Source organism: Hyperolius riggenbachi, chromosome 3 (assembly GCF_040937935.1).
Source record: "Hyperolius riggenbachi isolate aHypRig1 chromosome 3, aHypRig1.pri, whole genome shotgun sequence".
NCBI classification, from domain to species: domain Eukaryota; kingdom Metazoa; phylum Chordata; class Amphibia; order Anura; family Hyperoliidae; genus Hyperolius; species Hyperolius riggenbachi.
In genome coordinates, this window is record NC_090648.1 from 263396618 (window position 1) to 263414768 (window position 18151).

Sequence of the window (18151 nt, forward strand, 5' to 3'; positions counted from 1 at the left end):
GTATGCAAGTCTAAGGAAAATAACTCAGCTGAAAATACCAATACAAAATGAAAAGGGGAGAATTTCTTTGAAGATCGATTAACCAAAATTACGGTTAACGAAAGCAAAATACACACTCTCAATAACTGGCAAGTGACATATACTATACTGTGGAATACAGGTTGGTCATTAGACATTCAACATATTTAAATTCACTAGTTTCTAAAGTGTCAGTGGTCCTACGCTTTAATTTGCTCACGCCACAATGAATGAGAAGCAAGTGGCTGAGCCATCTGATGTCTCTTCTGTGTTTGTTTAGAGTTCATATTTCCCTAATGGATGTGGTGCAAAGGTCATTCTGCAGGAAGATTTGGCACATCTCCACCACAAACATTGATGCACCAGGGAGAACACATTCACAGTACTGACCACTAGGAGCATTTTTAGAGAAAAGAGCAAGGTTTAGGGTTTATTTTGTGGATGAACTTGAAGGAAGATGTCACTCAGCTAAAGTTGAAACCCTCAAAACACTTTCCTGTATGAAACCAGCAATCATGTGACTAGAAGCCTCCTCTTGTTTTAGAGCAACTGACACCAGTAAGGAGAAATTCTGTGTCCAAATCTAGTCACACCATGCAGCTCCAAACCTCTAAAGTCCATATAAAAGGGCAAATGCACAAGGAAGGATCCGCAAACCAGAGCAGGATGAGGTGAAACAAGGCTGAAAAGTTTATTTGAAAAATCCACAGACAAGGCAATAAAATCACAGGATCAACTAATCTAAACTAGTTGATCCTGTGATTTTATTGTCTTGTCTGTGGATTTTTCAAATAAACTTTTCAGCCTTTTTTCACCTCATCCTGCTCTGGTTTGCGGATCCTTCCTTGTGCATTTCTCCTGTTGTGGCTTGGCTTGCCTGATCCTGCACCGACTGGTATGATGGCTGGGGGTAGAGCGTCATGAACCTCCTTACTGCATATAAAAGGGCACAGTTGTATCCTACTACACCCTCTCCCCTTTTCACTAAACTAATTAATCAGTCATACACACAAACACAGGCACACAAGTGGGAAATGATTAGTCCCGGTATCCACAGGTAAACCCAAATAAATGACATCATCCTATTTTTGTGGGAACCTCTGTACCCCAGACCACATTACTTGCATAGACCACTCAAATGTCCTTCCTTTCAGAAAAAAACGCCATTATGTATCTAGCGGAGGCAGCAGCAAACAGTCTTGCGCAGGTTTAAAGTCCACCACCTCCTGGCACAAATGTGTCCCTAGTCCTGTATCATTTCTCAACGACAGGTATTCTTTTTTTCTGTGTTCTTAGATTTAGAGCTACTGAATATGGGCTGCTAACAACAGTTTGCTATTCAATTACATTCTGTTTGACATCAATTTGACACTACAGTTGAGGTTCAGCTTTGGTAGTGAATTAAAAACTGAAGTTGAAATCAGATTGAACTGAATATAATCTGATCAATTTGGGTCAAACTGATATGAAACGGATGATGAACTGACACCCACATACATGATCCCTTAAAGAAAAGCCTTTGTCCAATCACTTACTTGCAATATTTTGAGATACGCCTGTGATTAACCTCCTTGCTTTCTAAACAGTGTGAAAATGAAAGCCAATCAGCTGCAGCACCAGCCACAAAACCTGCTATCAACAGCATCAGCTCTGTTGTTTTCAAATCTTTTTAACTAATTTTAGTTTCAAAAGCCAGGTTTCCAGGAAATATCATACAAACATGGACACCCAACATGGGTTCCATATATCATAGACAGTGCATAGTATGAATATAACACAAAAATATCTAAATCCAACAATAAATAATTGCAGCATAGTATTATAAGGCGGAAAAGTGGCATTAGCATTGATCTTGCATACAAGTTTGAATGATCTAACCCAATATCACAACAGGTTTTTGAGTTGTAGAAGCCTAATTTCCCATAAAAAAGGTAACATTTGATCACTGAAATATAATATGATATCTGTAGATCTGTGGGATGAGTGAATAGGCCAGGCAGTCCTGTTCATGTGGATACAATTGCAAAAAAAATATCATCTTAATTTACACTTACTTACCATATATTTATGGCTATTATTCGAGGACCAAAGAGGAAATACTATATTCTACAGTCAAAAAGCGGTGTGCAATAAACGTTTTCCCATTGAATGGTTTGTGGGTGTGTTTCTTGATGAAAGAATATACATTTTAAGATCTGTGCTAGGAGATGGGATAGTCCATGTATGCACTGGACTGTGAAGAATAGTAACTTTTCATACATATTACATTTAAATCACCGATTTTCTCTAATAATGTGAAACAGTTAATATTTAGAAGATAGATTTGTGTAAAACACTTCTACTCTTACCTGTGCAAAATCAGCAGCCAGTCTCATCTTCCCTCCTTCACCCAGTGGCCGCAGCAGACTTGCATTACGTATGAAAAGCTCTATTGCTCTTTGAGCAATTGCTTCAGTGTTGTCATACACAAAATCCATGCACTCAAAATGGCGGAAATAGTCACTCATCACTCTTGCAATAAAGCCCTGCAATTCTTTCATGTACAAAGAACAAGGTACGTCTGGTTTTCCTGAACTTGATAAGATCCTAGAAATTAAAATGCATACCTATTAATACAAAGACTGCTTCTGGACCTATCTATATTTTATTACATTTTCAAACACTAAAAAGATAAAAACCTCTAAATAGCAATTCCACCTTAGCATTTGCATGGGGCGTTTCAGAACCAGGTTCTCCTGCACAACTTAATGCTGGGAATACACCATACAATTTTCTGTTAGATTCTTCTGTTAGATTTTTCAGTTAGATTTTCTGTTAGTATGCATAATTAGATTATTTTCTGTAGAGAATGTTCATTATCTCTGGTGCATTGTCTTCTGTTTATCTCCTGCTGAGTAGAACAATGCCTAATTTCTCGGTAGATAGATGGTAAGATAGAAACATTTCCAACATGTTGAACTTTATCTATCTGGCAGGTAAATCTAACAGAAAATTGTATGGTGTATTCCCAACTTTAATGCTGGATACACACCATGCGTTTCCGCGTCGAATGCGTCCGTCGATAAGTGTCGATTCGATTATTTCCGAGCATTTCCGATGATTTTTAGGTCGATTGCCATGTAAAGTATGGCAAATCGACCTAACGATCCATCGAAATGTGAATCGGACATGTCGGAAATAATCGAATCGATGGACGCATCGAACGCGGAAACGCATCGTGTGTATCCAGCATTAAGAAGGCTTGGATGTTTTTCTTGCATTGAAGGATATCCTTGGCTATGATTAGCAAGTAGGTCATTTTCAGCTGTGTTGATCCAGCTGTGTTGATTGCCATCTGGAATAGGGAAGGAATTTGTTTCCCTCTCAGGGCTAATTTGTTGAAGCCTTGTAAGGGTTTTTGCCTTCCACTGGATTAACTGAGCTATGTGAAAGTGCAGGCTAGTGTTGTACCATATTTTCTGGTTGAACTCGATGTACGCATGTAGTTTTTCAACCCAACTAACGATGTTACTGTAATATAATTTGCTAGACAATAGAATGTCTTATAGAAGAGGCTCTTTAAGTACTATTATGAGTAGATGACTTAAAGAGGAACTCCAGTGAACATTTTACTGTTGGCAGGTGATGTAGCTGCTGCATGCTTTTTGGCAGTTGGAAATAGCTGTAAACAGCCATTTCCCACAATGCAGCAAGGTTCACAGACAGGAAACTGCCAAGAGTACGTACTTTTCTTGTTTCTTGTGGGAGGGGTTTCACCACAATATCAGTCATACAGCGACCCCTGATGGTCTGTTTGTGAAAAGGAATAGATTTCTCATGTAAAAGGGGGTATCAGATTGGGATAAAGTTCAATTCTTGGTCGGAGTTTCTCTTTAACCTCCTGAGCGGTATGGACGAGCTCAGCTCGTCCATCACCGCCGGAGGCTGCCGCTCAGGCCCTGCTGGGCCGATTTTTATCAAATAAAGTGCAGCACACGCAGCCGGCACTTTGCCAGCCGCGTGTGCTGCCTGATCGCCGCCGCTCTGCGGCGATTCGCCGCGAGCAGCGGCGAAAGAGGGCCCCCCTAGCCGCCTGAGCCCTGCGCAGCCGGAACAAAAAGTTCCGGCCAGCGCTAAGGGCTGGATCGGAGGCGGCTGACGTCAGGACGTCGGCTGACGTCCATGACGTCACTCCGCTCGTCGCCATGGCGACGATCTAAGCAAAACAAGGAAGGCCGCTCATTGCGGCCTTCCTTGTTTATTATGGGCGCCGGAGGCGATCGGAAGAACGCCTCCGGAGCGCCCTCTAGTGGGCTTTCATGCAGCCAACTTTTAGTTGGCTGCATGAAATAGTTTTTTTTTAATTAAAAAAAAACCCTCCCGCAGCCTCCCTGGCGATCTCAATAGAACGCCGAGGAGGTTAAACCTGTATTACATTCCCATCTTTCCCAGGAGTTCTGTTAACCAGAAACAGAGTATGATCACAGGCACCTTTCTCTAGTGCCATCCAACCCTTGCTTTCTACACTATTTGGTTCAATGAGGCCTAGAAAAAGCACCAGAACTACAGCAAGCAGCCCACAGTATGGATATTTATTTTGTGTCCATCAGGGTTTTTCCTCATAACAGTTTTACTTATTGCAACAACATGAAGGCTGATAATGTGGCGAAGAATGCCTATCTGGCATCCCTGAAACACTTGCACCTATTATCTACTTCAGACACGTCTTCCTCAGCATGTTCACCGAATCCCATTCAAACCCTCTGAAACAATTGCCTGAGCTCCCTTTTTATCTGCTAAAGGTAATCAGCTCCAGAGAAATTATATTATTCTAAAAGGCATTTCTGCACTAATTCTAAGGGCTGGGGCCCACAACAAATCGTGAATTGCGCTTTTGTAGAGATTGTTGCAGCATTTTCTGGAGCCATTTCTGGCCAATGAATGCTAGCAATTTGTACGGCGATTGTGATTCTTTTTTTTTTTTTTTTGTGTTTCTGGGTAGTAAAATCACTGTAAAATTGCTTTGTACAGTGATTAAAGGGCGATGTTGCAGCTATCCTATTCTTTGCATTGAAGTGCAATTGCTACAAAAATGCATGCAGGATCCACGATTGTGATTTTGGGTAATCACTATCGCTGCTATGGAATCACTTTCATTGACTTTCATTAACCTAGCACTATTGGAATCGCTGGCAGTTTACAAAACACTGCTGAAACAGCTCTAGTGGGCCCAATTCTACACCCAGCACTGTTCTTACTAAAGCAAATGTGAACCCCATGAGGTCGAGGTCCCCCCCCCCCCCCGGGAAACACTGGACTATCCTAACGCTTTGACTAAGATAAAAATTATTTTTCTTGCAAACAAATAAACAAAAGCACAAAATGAACACCATTCTAAATATATGTATACTCACCCTGAAAAATCTTCTTGGTGCATTGTGATTATAATGGCCTCCACTGAGTCGCTTACAGAATTAAGCAGGGGTTGCACAGCATTTCCCATCAGATTATAGGTTATCTGATAAATAAAACACACTTGTTTTTATTAAACAGCAATTATTCATTTGTATGTGATTTAAATGGGTAGATATCCTGCCAATACTGAGGCTATATCAATCCTAATGGGGTGTTCTGACATATTTTTACCTCCTATGTCACACGTTAAGTAAACCACATAGGCAATACCTGAAGTTTTAAAATATTAAAAGTTACATTTTATATAGTTCTATAACACTCTACAAGCATAAATAGAGCTTTGTATGTTTTCAGCATAGTGCGTACAGCTTAGTAGCTGTATATGGTACTGCATTTGTAATACCATTCACTTCCAAAAGAGCTTGAACAGCAATGATATTTTATTTGAACAAAAGTGGAGTTAATACAGTATTTACACGCTGGAACTGAACAAATCACACCAATTAAACTGCATTTAAAAATCAATTATGTTCTTTGTTCACACATCTAATTAGAAGTTATCCACAAAGTAAGAGGGGCTGTTTATGAAGTCACCCATAAATAAAAGAAAATAAAAAACTAAATAATTGCTTTACCTTAGTAAAGCAATTATTTCGTGTTTTTTTTTTTGTTTTTTTTGCGCTACAGTGTGATTCATAGCACAAAAAAAGATCAGTGTAATATTTATTGATGCATTCCCATAATAATACAACATGAGGTGAAGGAAATTCAAAAACAAAACAAATAAAAATAATGAGAGAATACCGTCACAACAGATAAGCTGATCACTAAAGGCCCATACACACTACGCAATTTCTAGGAAGATTTTTCCGTTTCTGTGATCTTGCAATGTGGGTAAAAATGCAAGATTATGCAGATGTTTGATGATGCGCAGTGATAACGGCTGTCAAAGCGGCTCAGATCTTAAGAGCCCCAACGACTCTGCGCAAAGTACCATGATCCTTTGACTTCCTGTTTGCACCCGTCAAATGGACCCGCCGGCAGGCAGATGGATCGGGGAGCGCTCATCATAAGGGGGCGTTGCTGGGATCCATGTTCCTGTGTCGCCAGGTGAGTTTTCAGCTTAAAAGATAGTCCTCCAACTCTCTCTTTTCAGACATCATTCATACAGGAATTAGGGTCAGGCAGCAAAGCACGATATAAAATGATTTCTGAACTACAATAACAGACCACTGAACTTCAGCTTGGTTAAAACACTACTGCTTCATTTACATTATAGAGACTACTTAACTATTTAGTTTATACTTTACTAATACTACTAAAGGTGGCCAGTAACAGTCCAATTTCTAGCGAAAAATCATTCGAGCGATCAGAAATTCTGATCGGATTGGTTGTAAATAATCTTCATTGGTGGACACAATCGATTATGGACGAGTAAAAAAAAAATGTCGTCCGAATGAATATTTGTCGAACCAAAATTTTGAATTTCCTGTTGGTTGTGATAGATAGGAAGCGAAGATTGGTTCGTTGATGGTGTAGTGAACAATGTATTAAAATATTTCACTTCAGAATTTCTGTTTGCTCAAAGGATTTTTCGCTAGAAATTGGACCGTTAGTGACCAGCTCAACAGTTTTTACTCCATTTTCCAGACATGTCTAGAGAGGTCCCACTATTTCAGAATGAATACAGTATGACAAATATGTTGCCATATTTAGTCCCTGATTATTTAAATGACCTATTGTTTTTTTAACCACTTGAGGACCACAGTGGTAAACCCCCCTAAAGACCAGGACAAATTTAACTAAAATGGCCACTGCAGCTTTAAAGGAAAACTTAAGTGAACTATAAAAAATGAGATTTACTCACCTGGGGCTCCCCTCAGCCCCCAGCAGCCGATCGGTGCCCTCGCAGCCCCGCTCAGATGCTCCTGCACCCGCCGGCGAACACTTCCGGTTTGGCCGTCACCGGCCGATAGGCATGGTAACGCGAGTGATTCTTCGCGTTCCCAGCCTGTATATCGCCCCCTATGCTGCTATTGCGGCCAGCTGGTCGCAATAGCAGCATAGGGGGCGATATACAGGCTGGGAACGCGAAGAATCACTCGCGTTACCATGCCTATCGGCCGGTGATGGCCAAACCGGAAGTGTTCGCCGGCGGGTCCTGGAGCGTCAGAGCGGGGCTGCGAGGGCACCGATCGGCTGCTGGGGGCTGAGGGGAGCCCCAGGTGAGTAAATCTCATTTTTTATAGTTCACTTAAGTTTTCCTTTAAGGCCAAGCTGCAGGGCCGCACAACACAGCACACGAGTGATTCCCCTCCCCCCTTTTCCCCCCACCAACAGAGCTCTCTATTGGTGGGGTATGATAGCACCCCATGTGTGTGTTTATTTTTATTAATAAATATTTATTTGTGTGGTTTTTAAACAAAATGTACATTTTTTTTCTTATTCCCTTCCCTCCCTGCAGCCAGCCAATCACGCGAGCAGCTGTCATAGGCTTCAGCTTCAGCCTATGAGAGCCGATTGCTTTTTTGTCCCCCAGGGGGACAGCCGTGTCACACGGCTGTCCCCAGTACAGCGCTGCTGCTGATTGCAGCGCTGTACTATATGTGAAGGCGGCGCTCGGCAATCACCGCTCGGAGACTGAAGAGGGAGCGGAGCTCCGCCCCCCGAGCAGGAGATGCGCACGCAGCCTGCGCGCGATCGATCTCCTGCAAAACAGAGCCCTAGGACTTGACGCCAATCAGCGTTAGGCAGTCCTGGGGCTGCCACCGCGGCCACGCCCATTGGCGTTAGCCGGTCAGCAGGTAAGTAAAACAACACAAAGTCCCTTTGCTTTATATGAGCCGATTTAATTGTAAAAATTGTGCTTTTTTATTTTTCTAGAATGTTGTGTTGTTCTAAAGCTCTATCACTACGTATTAATATGTAATAATAATGTTTTCCCTTTCCTAGTTTTGTGCAGCAATGTTTTGCTTGTTTGAGTAGCTCTGCATGCATCATATCATTATATTCGAACAGAGAACTCTACCTGCCGACCCTCTCCAGAATGTAATTCCATGACAGTACCCTTATTCAACTATCACATATAATTCCAATATTTGCTGTCTACAGCTCGTGTACAAGTCCCCGAGCTAGAGACTAAAGCAAACATTCATCTGCCTGCAATTCTTATTGAATTCATTCATTCATGAGATCAAAAGGACTTATTACCTTCATTGCAGCAGTTATATTCTGTTCGGCAACAGCTGGGAGTGAACTTTGGCCTGAAATAACCTTAAAGGGGAATAAAGAAAATGATGTTTATAAAAAAAAAAAAAAAAAAAAAACCTTCGAAAATTGTGCTGTACATGTTACACAAATAACAGTATGATGATAACAATACCATAACAAATATATAGCAGTGGATATATCTATACAAAATTCTTGATGATGGTGAAATAAAATCCAACAAAATCATTTTTAGAATATGCCTTAATAGTCTTCGTATTAAAATGAACTGTCGTGTCTATTTGAAAAGGGCGCCTGGAAAAAAGGGCCAAATTCGGCTACAAAAAGGGTGTCTGGTGTAGCCCATATACCAACTTCTGCTACAAAGAGCGGTCTGGTGTAGCCCATATATTCCAAATTCGGCTACAAAGGGTGGCTGGTGTAGCCCATATATGTCAAATTCGGCTACAAAGGGCGCCTGGTGTAGCCCATATATTTCAAATTCGGCTACAAAGGGCGCCTGTTGTAGCCCATATATGCCAAATTCGGTTAAAAAATCACCTGGTGTAGCCCATATGCCAAATTCAGCTGCAAAGAGCGCCTGGTGTAGCCCATATATGCCAAATTCGGCTACAAAGGGCTCCTGGTGTAGCAGAAAAAGCTAGTTTTAGTTTATAAAAAGGATGCTGTTCTAGGCAAAATTTGTTGGGCTATAAAAGGGCTCTAGATATAGCGGAGAAAAGTGATTACTATGACCTAACTTCTCCCTACTCTCACACAGAACCCTCCCCTGGTGGTGTCTAATCCTAAGACCCCCCTGATGGTGCCTAACCCCTCCCTGGTGGTGCCTAACCCTAAGACAGCACCTGGTGATTACTAAGACCTAACTTCTCCCTACTCTCACACAGAACCCTCCCCTAACCCCCCCCCCGGGCGGTGGTGCCTAATGCCTAACCCTAAGACCCCCCCCCCCCAGGTGGTGCCTAACCCCAAGACTCCCCTGGTGGTTCCTAACCCTAAGACCCCCTAGGTGGTGCTTAACCCCAAGACTCCCCTGGTGGTTCCTAACCCTAAGACCCCCTAGGTGGTGCCTAACTCTAAGACCCCCTAGGTGGTGCCTAACCCTAAGACTCCCCTAGGTGGTGTGTACCCTAAGACTCCCCTGGTGGTGCCTAACCCTATGTCCCCCTGGTGGTGCCTAACCCTATGTCCCCCTGGTGGTGCCTAACCCTATGTTCCCCCTGGTGGTGCCTAACCCTATGTTCCCCCTGATGGTGCCTAGCCCAAACCCCTTTTAGTGATGCCTAACCCTAAGACCCCCCCCCCCCGCCCTGCTTGTGATGCCTAATCCTAACCCCCCCTGCATCCCTGAATCAAAAATCTTGGCTATAAAAGGGTGCCCTTTTGTAGCAGAATCAAAGACCTTGTAGCCGAAAACCTTGTAGATGAATAAAAAAATATGGGCTACAAAGGGGTGCCCTACTGTAGCCAAAAACCTTGTAGCCGGAAAAAATATGGGCTACAAAGGGGTGCCCTACTGTAGCCGAAAAAAATATGGGCTACAAAGGGGCACCCTACTGTAGCCGAAAACCTTGTAGCTGAAAAAAATATGGGCTACAAAGGGGCTCCCTACTGTAGCCGAAAGTAACCAAATAAAATATGGGCTACCAAGGGGTGCCCTGTTGCAGCCTATATCAAAACTCAGGTGCCCTTTTCACCACCTTGTAGCCAATATTTGCAGAAATAACATTGATGTTTATGGAGGCACCCTTTTCATACAGGCAGCTCAGGTGCCCTTTTCAACGGATCCCTGAACTGTTCTCACAAAGCACTTAATTGAATACATAGAATATATAAAAATACAGCAGAGAATGAATATATACAGTACACAAGTTTCATGACATTCAGTTGTCAAACAATCCCCACTATCAATTCTTCCCACTCCCTTACAGCCAGCCCTTCTAACAGAGCTTAAAACATTGCTTAAAGGGATACTGTAGGGGGGTCAGGTGAAAAGGAGTTGAACTTACCCAGGGCTTCTAACGGTCCCCCGCAGACATCCTGTGTTGGCGCAGCCACTCACCGATGCTCCGGCCCCGCCTCCGGTTCACTTCTGGAATTTCAGACTTTAAAGTCTGAAAACCACTGCACCTGCGTTGCCGTGTCCTCGATCCCGCTGATGTCATCAAGAGCGCACAGCGCAGGCCCAGTATGGTCTGTGTCTGCGCAGTACACTCCTAGTGACATCAGCGGGAGTGAGGACACGGGCGTGCAGGCACAGTGGTTTTCTGACTTTAACCTCCCTGGCGGTTCATTTTTTTTTTCAAATGGGCAAAAATCTTTTTTTTTTAATTTTTTTTTTTGTTTCATGTAAAGCTACCAGAGTGGTAGCTACATGAAACACCACTAGAGGGCGCATGTGTCCCTCTAGTGCGATCGTCGCCGGCACTAATAGCAAACAGGGGAGCGCGTATATAATGCGTTCCCCTGTTTGGCTTCTCCTGTCGCCATGGCGACGATCGGAATGACGTCATGGACGTCAGTTGACGTCCTGACGTCAGGCGCACCCGATCCAGCCCATAGCGCTGCCCGGATCTCATTGGTCCGGGCAGCGCAGGGCTCTGGCGGGGGGGCCTCTTTCGCCGCTGCGTGCGGGCGATCGCCGCAGAGCGGCGGCGATCAAGCTGTGCGCGTGGCTAGCAAAGTGCTGGCTGCTCGCACAGCACTTTGAATGGGCCAAATCGCCCCACCAGGGCCGGAGAAATCCTCCTGCGCGGCATAGAAGTGAACTGGAGGCGGGGCCGGAGCATCGTGAGTGGCTGCGCCAACACAGGATGTCTGCGGGGGACCATTAGAAGCCCCGGGTAAGTTCAGCTCATTTTCCCCCGACCCCCCTACAGTATCCCTTTAAAGTTAACCACTTGCTTACCCTAGGCAATTTTCTACATGCCACACTCCTCCCATTAGTTAGCCAGTAACTTTATCACACCTAAAAAATCTATACCTTGTTTTTGTTGCCAACAATTAGACTTTCTTTGGGTTGTACTTTTTGCTAAGAATTACAGTATTTTTAATGTAAAAGGTCTTTTTTTCAGATTTCAGCCATTATAGTTTGAAAATAAAACGTGCTACTGTAGATTGAGGCTGCTTTCACAGTGGGACGTTACAGGCGCATGTTAGAGCAGCCTGTAACGCAGCCCAACTCACAGTAATGAAAAATCAATGGGCTGTTCACAGTGCCCACGTTGCGTTACAGTGTAACACTGCACGTTATATGAAAGTGCAGCATGTTGTGCGTTATCAGAATCAGAATCAATTTTATTTTGCCAAGTAAGTTTGCACCTACAAGGAATTTGTCTTGGCAGTTGCTTAACAAACACAAACAAAAACAATACAAAGACAGACAGTGTGTATATTACAAGTCAAGGACATTTATGCAAGAATAGTGGCAGTAAGCAATGTGAGAATTGTTCATTTACAGTTCTGTGCTGATTACTATCAAGTCCTAGCAGCTCTAACGTGGTTCAGCATTAAAGTGAATGTTTACCGTTTCAAAAAAGAAAAAGTCAGATACTCACCTAAGGAGAGGGAAGGCTCGGTCCTAATGAGCCATCCCTCTCCTCTCCTGATGCCCAGTCCTGCGCAGGATCCCCCGTGGCAGTATTCGACCAGTTCGGTTAAATACTGCCACTTCCGCATGCCGAAGGGAGCTTTCGGAAGCCTTCGGGAGCACTCGGGCTCCCGAGGACGGGGCCGCTCCATACTACGCATGCGCGAGCGCCCTCTATGACGCGCTCGCGTATGTAGTATGGAGCGGCCCGTCTTCGGAAGCCCGAGTGCTCCCGAAGACCTCCGAAGTCCCTGCGGCGGCGGACGCGAACGGGGAGCCAGCGCAGCACCGAGGGCACCGGGAGAGGAGAGGGAAGGCTTATTAGGACCGAGCCTTCCCTCTCCTTAGGTGAGTATCTGACTTTTTCTTTTTTTATAGCGGTACCCATTGGCTTTAAGTATGGCTACCGCTTGAGGAAAAAAGCTGTTCCTGTGTCTGGAGGTTTTGGTAGCGATTGACCGGAATCTTATACGCGGTTTTAGCCGCGTTAGACTGTTTGCACATGCTCAGTAATGGGGGGGGGGGTTTGTTTTATTAATGCAGGAGAGGAGGAGGGGAGAGTCCGCTGTTGTGTTTAGCCACATGGCTAATTAATATTCGCTGCACTGCAGTGTTTACTTCCTGGAGCGGCCGCTTATTGGCTGGCGGGACCACGTGATGCGGAGTGTTCCGATCACGTGGTCTCCGCAGACTATAGAACAAAAAAGTCGCACCAAGAGCCGCATAACACTGCTCAATCTGGCGTCCTCCTTCAACACCACCAGGCGTTGCGTTAGGGGCACGTTATGCGACCTTAACGTCGCCTAAAACACAACGTCCTGAAGTGTAAGAGGCATAATCCCACACATTTTATTTGCCTACGTATCCTAGGTAATTACAACATTTAAATTACCTTTCTAGTACAATGTATGGCAACAATATATTATTTGGAAATAAAAGTGCATTTTTCCATTTGGTGTTTTTGGTTTTCTCACTGTACTCTATTAGTATTTACAAGCCCTTATTTGCAAAAATAACAGTAATACACCCTCATGGCATACATATTTAAAAAGCTAAGCCCCTAAGGTAACAATTTATGTATTCTCTTTTCAATCCAGTTTAGATGCCCGGCCAGCTCTAGGAAGTGTCCTGGTGGTTTTGAACTTCTTCCACTTATAGATGAAGGAAGCTACTGTGCTCCAATGAGGACACTATTTACAGTCATAGGTTGAGTTAGAGGGAGGGTGCTGACTCTAGGGAGTGTGTGGGCTGTGAGAGTTTGGAGGGTCAGAAGGTTGGTGGCAGGGAAGGTCCTTCATAGTGACCACAGTTCCTTTTCTATGGTCACTGACAAAGGATGGCTCTTTCTGGAACCATATGCAGTTACTGACCAGGGTTACAGAAGTTATCAGTAATTTGGTGATATGCAGTCATGATTAAATTTGTCCTCAGTATGAGGCAGAAAAGGGAAAAGGAAGAGCGGAAAAGTGAAAAATGAAAGCTATGTAAGAACCAAAAACAAAAGACTATGGGACTGATCCAATTCAATCCAATTTTCTCCTAGGTGATCTTTTCACGTCTTATCAATAAAATGCCTTTTAAGCCACCAGCAAGCAAGAAAATACTCAGAATAATTTTGACAGTATTTTTTGACCAACTTTTTGATACTTTTTCAATTGCATCATGCTGAAAAATTACTTTAGGCAGAAGATGAAAAATGATCCCATAGGGGACAACTTAGGAGAAAAAAGTAAATTGGATAAGGACATATGGCCCTTATTCAGTTCAAGTTTTCTCCTTGGAGATCAGTTTTCATCTTCTCTTTAAAATAAGTTTTCAACACTCTGTAATTGAAAAAGTACCATCAAGTAGGTGAAAAGGTACTGACAAAATTACTTTGATTGATATCTTGCTTGCTGGTGGTTTAGCAGGCATTTTATTGATAAGGTATAAAAAGATCACCTGGGAAAACCTAGGAGAAAAAGTGTATTGAATGAATCTCTATATCTCATGCATGACTGTGCAAACGATTACAGAAGATCACCTTTACCATAGTCATGGCTGCTTGAGCATGGGTTAAGACGTGACTGAAGTATTTAGGCAATTCATTAAAGGAACATTATCAATAACCAAGTTTTCTAAAATGACAATGTATAAATAATGTCTAAGTAGCTGTGTAAACATTTTCCTACTTTTCATGTTAAATATCGGAGGCAAAAGCTTTAATTCGCTGTGTGTAGATTTTAGCTGCATTTTGATGATTAATTTGCAAAGGTGAGTCTGTGCTTTGTGAGGAGTGTGACACAGCCAGTGCTGTTTTCTGCATGTGAGACTACAGAGTTATATAAAAAGCTGTGGTGTCAGGTTTCACACACAATTACAAACACATTACAAACAAGATACATTTTCTCTGCTCTCTGTGCAGACAGCACAATCAAAGACATAAGCAGCTGCAGTTCAGCTAGTGAGACCTATTTCACACACAGGGTTAACAGATGTAAGGAGAGGAATTCCCCCTCCCCTCATGATTCACTGGTCTGTCACCCTGCTCAGCCTGTCCAGTCAGTAAGTTGTGAAAGGAATTTGATAACAGTAAACAAAGAGATAAGCATTCAAATATATACACAACTAGTTAGGAGTACTTTCCAAACCATTCTCATCTCAATTAAAAAAAAAAATGTTAATCAATTGTGTTCCTTTAAGTTCTATCAATCAAGAACTTAATGAAATGATAGTGACTGCAGGGAAAATATAGAAGGACTGCAACCAACTATAACCAATGACTGCTTTTGGATTTTTTATGTAACATGATGGTGAAAGTGCCTGCACACAGGAGCAATGTTGGACTGAAATCAGGGGCGTAACAATAGACCCTACAAGGGATGCAGTTGCAGGGGGGGCCTAGTTTCCTCAGGGGCCCCCATGTGGGGAGAAGTTTCTTATCCCTGTCCTGAGAGACTGACAATTAAGGGCATGGGGGGGGGAACTTTCTTCTCTCTGCACAATTGTTCTAGTGACAGCATTTGCTCAGCCACTGATAAGGAATCCTACAAAGTTTTGCAGACAAAGATTTGTACAGTCACTATTCAGTGTTCTTGTAGACAGTCCCTATTCCGTTTTCTGCACACCATGGGCTTGATTCACTAAACAGTGATAATTTATATCATGGCTGCACTAGCGTTTTTGCACGCATCGCCAATTTCCGCACGCAATCGCGAATTTCTGCGTACATTTGCGTGCAAAAATCCGCGATTGCGTGCGAAACTGCTGGCATGGCCATGATATGAGTTATCATGGTTTAGTGAATTAAGCCCCATGTGTGTCTGCATGTGTGGAAACATGCACGTTTTATCACAGACGCCAATGTAATTGATAGAGAAAATGCCTGCAGTGCTCGACTGCTGTCTGTTTTTATCTGCATGGGGAAAACACATTCAAGTGTGCTCTAGCCAATTTCTTAGTTTACATGTGCAGAAAGCGAGAGGGGGCGGGGTGTAGAGGGGCCCCATCCAAAGTTTTGCAGGGGGGCCCAGTGATTTCTAGTTACGCCCCTGGCTGAAATTGTATAGTACTGCTGGCATGGAGGCTGCCTTCTGTGGATCTGAGTTCAGTACTTCCTTTCTGCTCTTAAAGAGTAGGCACAGTATGAAAACAAACAGGAAAAAAAAACTGTGTTACAATGCACAGAAATCCCCACCCAAAAAACCCTGAAAATTTACTGGATGAACTTTCACAGAGCAAAGGAAGAGTTAAAGCATCTCTCTTTCCTATATAGCTAACGCAGAGGCACGAGCCATGCCTACTGATTACACACTTGTTAGGGTCCGTTTCCACTACAGCGAATCTGCATGCGTTTTTTGCATGCAGATTAGCATAACCCATTAAAAATAATGGGACTGTTTCCACTTTTGCGGGATTCTGTGCGGCTTGTAGTGCAGGAAAAATCTGCACGGCAGAACCATCAGAAATTGCACGCCGCACGCAAAACGTCGGTAATGTAACTAAATAGGAAAACCGCAAGCGTATTAGTCTTGCAGTTTTCCCAGCGTTTCCGCATGCATTTTCGCTGAAAAACCCATGTCAATGCTTGCCCGCATTGACATGGTTAAAATCGCGTTGCAAAAACCGCGAGTGATTCCGTGTGAAAATCCGCATAGAAACGGCATTGAAACCGCAACCACATGCGGATTCGTTGCCGCGATTTTCCCGCAGAAATTGCGCCGCAGTAGTGGAAACAAACCCTTACACTCAACTGTATCTACATACAGAAACACAGCTCAGTGCAGCGGATTTCTACAGCATTTGTATGTGGAATGCAGGCTATTCTCCAGCATTTGTGTACAGGAGTTGCAGCTGACCAACAGGGATGGTCAATGAGATGTTAACTTTATGATCATTTATACAGCTTGAAAATGGACCGTCAAGCTGAATTTAGGCTGCTTTCAAGCTGCATACATTTGATACAAATCTGAATTTACTCAGAATTATTTGTATTTCATTGACTATCCCCACTGACCAGTAGGGTACTCTAAGCTGATGCAAGACTCACTTCTACATGATATTTTTACTGACTGTAAAGTGTCTGAATAAATCGCTTCCAATATTCCTCTGCAATAAATCCAGATTCTCGAGTAATGCCAATTAACACAAGATTTGAACATTTCTGTTAATGCAGTATGCTGCGAATTTACAAAAGACAGAACACTAAAGAGTATGAATAGTGTTTCAGAAAAAGCCACCATCTGCCCAATAAGCACTGTTCTTAATCACATTGCAGTTAATTAGCTGGTAGATGAAACCAATTCACAATTACATTTAAATTCCAAAGACATTTTTACAGCAGAGTGCAAATAAACTGGGCTACCTTTTGTACGTTGGGCTATTTTTATCAACACAGCTTTGTGGGTTTTAACATACTGAGCCACATGTTTACACATTTCAATACAGATTCAATACAGATTTAATATTTAAAAATCCAGATGAAAACTGGTAAAACATTTAGTTTTACAGAAACAGAAGAGATGCCACAGGCATGATTGGAATTATAATTCATTAAGGCCAGACGCAATAGAAATGAGATATGCTAGACATATCCATTTAACATAAGACTGTAACGAGGAAGAATACCTGGTAAATTCCGGTAGCAGGTTTTTCTGATAGTCCTACAGGCCGGTGTGGTGATATACAGGGGTGCTTATGATGTTGGGATAATACAAGAGTATGTTTCCATTTTTCTATCTGCTATATATTATGTATGTCAGCCAGTCTGGCTTTGAAGGTATTGGCAGCTAGCTTCCTGGAGTTCTGTATATACATGTGAATTAATGCTATCATTGTCTGCTGCTAATTAGGGAACACTTAGGAGCAGGGAATGCTAAATGGATTTGCTAGCCCCTGGCAAGGAGATGGCTACTTAGTCAATAGCCAGTCAAATCCTTCCCTTTGATATGCTAGGAAATAATGTCACCCATGTGTTGTCACCTGTAACCGGGAGTAAGGAAGTCTTTTGTTGTGTGTGTGCTATAATACACTTTTTACATGTGGAAGTAGATCTCTGGGAATCAAATGATGTCTGGGGATGTAATTAAAACTAGTCCCCCCCCCCCCCCCGTCCAAACAGGCTTGCAGCCTCAAGGCAAATATTCCAGCATAAAAGGCAGGGGCAGATACCTAAAATCAGTCCACTCCTGACAGTAGCTGAAGCTAAGTGACTCCTGGTCCAACCAGAACTGTGTCCGTCCACAAAACCCAAGTCCAAGGTTCTTCTATCTTGATCCCTGTTTTATTTGGTAAGCAAATTGCCTTGTGTGTATCTTTGTAACTTGTATTTTGTAACTTTTACTGTTTTTTGTAAACCTTTTGTATATATTATTTTCTGCATTGTTCCACTTTTTTTTCTGGAATATTAAATCGTTATTTAATAAGTTTGACTTCTGCTGTACT

General features: G+C 42.8%; 1 protein-coding gene across 2 annotated transcripts in view; it reads right to left on the reverse strand.

Moving 5' to 3' along the window:
* COG5 (component of oligomeric golgi complex 5) overlaps positions 1-18151 on the reverse strand; it is a 497428-nt gene that overhangs the window by 47691 nt on the left and 431586 nt on the right. For both annotated transcript variants that reach the window (XM_068276282.1, XM_068276283.1), the window contains 3 exons: positions 8623-8685; positions 5412-5515; positions 2367-2604 (listed from right to left, as the gene is read on the reverse strand). In XM_068276282.1, the coding sequence (XP_068132383.1) occupies positions 2367-2604; positions 5412-5515; positions 8623-8685 (405 nt within the window). The remainder of the gene's footprint in view (positions 1-2366; positions 2605-5411; positions 5516-8622; positions 8686-18151) is intronic.